Raw genomic sequence first — 5,619 nt, forward strand, 5'->3', positions numbered from 1 at the left:
TTTCTTGTGAATTATACTGCAATAAAACCATTTCATTTGATTTTTTTGGTTATGCATATCATTTGTTGAGTTACTTGATGAATTTGTTCGAAATATATTTTTTAACAGTTGTGTTTGATACACGATTTACGGGTGGATTGTGATTTTAAACAAATGAGTACTTGTTGATTGAAGTTTTCCGATATCAAAACTGTTGTCCCAAGCTGAGATCATACACAGGAAGGAACATTGGTTTAGGAGGAAATTCAAAGAAGCCGCAAACATGTTGTCCAACAATGTATTCAGCCGAGCTAGCCTAGAGATACGCAACATATGGAAACCCTTAGTTAAGTGGAACACGGCCAACTCCCGGCAAACGGTCATCTCCTACTAAACTGGTGAAGCGGAAAATAAGTATAATAATATAACCCATAAAAATAGTCATCTCTCGGAGGAATCAGTCCAGTCATCACCCGAAGACGATTGTACATACTAACAATCGAAACGTCGTGAAGTAACTTGGCTTGGAATATGTTAACTTTTTATTTTTTTTTTCAATTGTTCTATTTTTTCTTTCATTTTATTTCACTATTATTTCATTTCGGATGCATTTTACTTAATATAATTGCTATTTTCAGGTATTTATTACTAATTCTTTCATTTTTATTAGTTTCTTCAGAGATTTCAAATCATTTTATATAATATCAGACAATGGAAGTCCGAACTTATGAAATTCATGTTGATTTTATTATTAATCAAGTAATATTTGGTAATTAGGTAGTATTATGGATGAAATGAGAATTTCTGGACACTTGAAACATCAATATACAAATGAAAAAACTTCCAAAGAATGGAAAAAATCACACTAAAAAACTCATCTCACAGATATAGTGTGTATTCTATTGCCACCATTCATAATACCTTTTTTTTTGAAAGTGATACTTTTCTCTATATAAATTGACAATAGTAAAAAATTATTGTTAAAATAGAATCACATGGAATCACAAATAGAATCACAAAAACCAAAAAAGCTTTCTCCGTATTCAAAATGTTGCAAGTATATTATGTTACAATACATAAAGAAATTTGGAACAATCATGAAATACAAATCAATTCAGGCAACTAAGATTATAAAAAAAAGGAAAGAAAAAAAATTGAGTTGTTATATTTATATCGATATTTATTTTAATTTTTGTACAGCTAATGGTTCATGATTTTTGGTTGGGTTTTGTTTTGACAAAAATGAGTTCTTATTAAACCAAAGAGAAGTTAGAAGAGTCAAAATACTCGGCTCGATCATCTAATAAGTGATACTTGAGTTCATAGTATGATTTTTTTCAATAAAATTTGAATCTCTTCACAGTAAAATGATGTAAAATGTATATACTCAAAAGAATCACGAGTTAATGGTGGTCATACATTCACTTATCTTTTCTCAATCTAACAAATGTCAACAAAATTTCTTTTTCTTTCTTATCAATTACGCGATTTGGTAAATTTTCGTTTTGAGGGCACCCGGCGATTTTTAAAAAATACTTACGTATTTTGATGCGTAGATTACGAATCCAAAAGACAAAAGCGGCACTCTCCCTCATTCACAAAGTTACGGCCCTTCAAAATTCAGAAAAGGGCAACTTTTCAGCCTTCTTTTTTACAAGAGAAACTATTTTAAAACACAAGCATTTATTCACTAGGTCACTTTTACACCTTATTCCTCCTTAATTGACACTTTTCAATTCAACAATCAATATTTTTCTTATAAAAAACTTAATTTAAAAACTAATGCTTCTTCTGGTGACATTCTTCTATTTCTGGGTTAGTTACTAGTGACATTTCAGAAAAAAGCGGTTGGTATTTGCCGCCGCCTACTATTTCAAATTCATAGATTTGGATTTTAAGTTTGACGTGAGTGATTAGAAAAACACAAAATGAATTTGAACGAAAATAATAATTTAGTGAAAGTAATAATTGAATTCTTTATTTAGTTCAAGTAGGAGTGTTTCAAGCAACAATACGTTGTACCAATTGCAATGGAGAGTGCAAATTGAATTATGACGCTTTACTGTATAGATGTAACAAAAAACCGAAAATGAAAATACCGCATCAGTCGTACCAACTATGCCATTAAATGAAAACTTGTGTTTTTGAGAAGTTTATCTTGTGAAAAAGAAGGCTGAAAAGTTGCCCTTTTCTGAACTTTGAAGGGTCTTAACTTTGTAAACAAGGCAAAGCGCCGCTTTTTTCTTTTGAATTCGTAACCTGAGCATTAAAATACGTAAGTACACTCAAACATTTTTTTTGAAAATCGACGGGTGCCCTCAAAACGAATATTTACCCGCGATTTCAAGTGATATATGACAAGTCAGAATAATATATTTCTCCCGAGGAATATACAAAAGCTGCTTCATCCACTTATAACGAGGAATCAATCAAGATACGTATATGCCTCCATTCCCATAATTTACCAAGTATCGTGGCAGCCCAGAGTTAAAAGTTATTATGCCACATTAAAACACAATCATAATTCATTCTCAAAACCAAAAAAGCTCACTTTATATTCAAAGAACAAACCCTTTTATTTAATGTCACTTTTCTATATCGGAGAGGCAAATGCTATCTTTATTGCGAAGCCTACTACTTCTCTCTCGAATTCATCGTTCGAACTCAATCGTCCGTCCTTCTCCATCATATTCACCTGGCCAGGTAAGAAACGTTCTCTTTCTATCGAAATATGTCAGATATTCATCCCACTACAGTGTAAAACCCTACTCTCCGCAGTATTGTTAACTAAACTTATACGTCTGAAAGAGTCGGAGATCAGTCTACAAAAGCTCGCAGACGAGCGAAGTCGCGTTGCTCGCTACGTGTGCGATATGAGAGTTCAGTTTCAACCTGATCAATTGTTGTTGAAGTAAAACGGCGTGCTGCGAGTGGCTGATACCAGTTTTCGGATTAATTTGCATATAAAGCATGTGTTTGACCACTTCGATCGGCGATAAAACAGAATCGTACTACTAAAACAAACAGCCGAATATGGGTGCGTTCGCTAGTTTCGGTGGAAAACTGGAAAACCGCCTGCAGTGGGACAGTGACTTAAAACCGCTCCAGCCTAAATCTCACTCAAGTTCGGTGTACAAAAACTTATGCCTGGTGAGTGCCATTTTCGCGTTCAGTGTCGGTCTGACGATAGGAATCCTCATTCCGCTAGTGTACCTCAGGGCACCAGATATTAAAAACCAGACCAAACCGAGCGTTATCACCCCGCTGATCGCCAACTCAGCTGCTATAAGGACGATCTTTCTGAACAACAGCTACGGTTACAAGAACGAGTCCAAGTTTCCCACCGTGTCTTTCGTGGAAAACTTCTCCGGAGGGGAGAAGACCGACGAGACGCACATCGAGGACGGGATCTACTGGGGCAAGGACGTCGAGGCGGCCCTTCCCGAGGGGTACAAGGATAAAAACCACAACGTCTGGGGAGACTACGTCAAGAAGGCCGTGGGAATCAAAATGGAGAGCGGTTGCGGCAGGATGCAGAACCGCCTGGTGACGTTCCAGGACGGTTTGAAGGGGTGCGTTAGGTACCGGCAGAACACCGATCAGATCCAGGGCGAGCTCTTCAGCTTCTACTTGGCGAAGATCCTGAGGTTGCCTAACTTGGCACCCAGCGCCGTCGGCATAGTGGACCTGAAACAACCCCTGTGGCAGAACTTACGCAACGAAATCGCGTCAGCACAGTGGAACTCCAACAGGCCCATAGTTTTAACCCAGTTCATCTCGAATTTGAACTCGGCCAACATCCCAGAGGTGTTCAAGCCGATCGAGAGGCATCTGAACAAGTACGACGTGCTGAACATGACCAAAAGCGAGCTCGTGGACGAGGAGAATTTGATAAGGAAGCTGGTCGAGCTGGCCCAGTGGTCCGATTTGATCATATTCGATTATCTTACGGCGAACTTGGACAGAATCGTGAACAATTTGTACAATTATCAATGGAATGCGAATATCATGGATGCGCCTGCGCACAATCTGGCGAAGAAGACGGACAGTGAGTTATTGGTTTTCCTCGATAACGAATCCGGCCTCCTGCACGGGTACAGGCTGTTGAAGAAGTACGAGATCTACCACTCGATCCTGCTGGAGAATCTGTGCATCTTCAGGAGACAGACGGCCGACAGGATCAGGAAGTTGAAGCAGAAGGGGAACATCGGGCAGTTGTTGCGCGAGATGTTCGAAAGACAAAACAGTGAAAGCGTCAAAGATATTCTGCCGACGATTCCGGACAAGAGTGTTAAGATTTTAAACGAAAGAATAGACAAGGTTTACAATCAAATATCGAAATGTGAGTCTGTTTTTTCTAATACCTAGTTAGGAGAAGAGTTGTAGGGATTTTGAAATTCGAATGGGGACTATCGAAAGAAAAAGCATGCACCTACTAACATATGCTTTTTCATTCGATACTGCACCTAGTTTTTAGGTAATTTATTTATTTATTATACTCACGCAGCCGCCATATGCCATAATAAATTTATTTATGTCGCCATCGAATGGTGAAATTTTTTGAGAAAGTCACTTAATGGCTTAAATTGAGAGAATTTTTTTATTATTAGAAAAATGTGATATGAAGTAAATATGTCTGATAGTGTGTATAATACTGTACATATTGATATTGTGATTTTAGTCTCCAGAGACCAAATATTATTGTAAATATTTGTAATATTATTTGTAAATTTGTAAATATATAGATGATATAAATGCGAATAAAAGTTGATTCCGATGTCAGTTTTTGATTTCAAAAATGTCATTTTACATTTTCCCTCCGAAAAGTGAAACTCTTGTTTTATATATTTAGTCTTATATGAGAAAGAACACTGTGGAAAAGCAATCTTCTTTTCGACAAGCACTAAATAATATTTGATAATGATTGATATTGCATCTTTATTAACACTTGAAATGTTGATTTTAACTATCTCATATATTAAAAATCAAACATCAAAGAGTAACGTCTGTTTTTAAAGGAAGAAAAGTCAAGATACAAGAGAATTATTTCTATTTTATAGAAGTTAGGAGTTTGCTATTGCAGAAAAGAGAATTGAAACTTTCTATATTTTTTACCACTTTTATTTGTAACTATCATTACTGCAGTTTCGTCTTACAAGGACATTTTCAAAGTTATACATTAAACTAACAATGATTTATTACATTAGCCCTCATATAACACTACTGTAGGTAATAATAGAGGTATTTAGCTTGATGAGTACCTGAATTTTTGTTCACTAGTGACAATGTGGATATGCTAATTTGAAAACCGGTGAGTAAACTAAATCGATAAAATAAAAGTGGTAAAAACTATAGAAAGTTTCAATTCTCTTTTCTTCATTATGATTTCCTACCACGTAGTAACAGCTACATCCATCAATTCATTGAGTGTGCTTATTGTCAATGAAAAACTGTAAATTTTCCAAATAAAAGCCCTCGTTTCGGTTGTTTCAACCATTATAATGAGTATTTTCAATCTCTTGATTGATCAAAATTGACCTTAAAACAATATCCTTGTCCATCAAGACTGAAACAATTGAATCTTTATATTTAACCCTTCAATTTGAAATGAAGAACCTTAATTTCTAATTGAAAGTATTT

The 5,619-nt window shown here is 35.8% G+C and overlaps 1 protein-coding gene across 1 annotated transcript; it reads left to right on the forward strand.

Annotated features, from left to right (window-relative positions):
* The first annotated feature begins 2,771 nt into the window (after positions 1 to 2,771).
* Positions 2,772 to 4,756, forward strand: fj (four-jointed box kinase). The gene has a single exon (XM_023170192.2). The coding sequence runs from the start codon at positions 3,013 to 3,015 to the stop codon at positions 4,345 to 4,347; it is 1,335 nt and encodes a 444-aa protein (XP_023025960.1). The 5' UTR covers positions 2,772 to 3,012; the 3' UTR covers positions 4,348 to 4,756.
* Positions 4,757 to 5,619: the final 863 nt, after the last annotated feature.

This window comes from Leptinotarsa decemlineata, unplaced genomic scaffold (genome assembly GCF_025532065.1).
Source record: "Leptinotarsa decemlineata unplaced genomic scaffold, Ldec_3_MD MMD2_P_RNA_scaffold_1, whole genome shotgun sequence".
Taxonomy (NCBI): Eukaryota; Metazoa; Arthropoda; class Insecta; order Coleoptera; family Chrysomelidae; genus Leptinotarsa; species Leptinotarsa decemlineata.

Excerpts from the sequence above, each read along its gene's own strand:
- fj (XM_023170192.2), top strand. The coding sequence starts at position 3,013 with ATGGGTGCGTTCGCTAGTTTCGGTGGAAAACTGGAAAACCGCCTGCAG.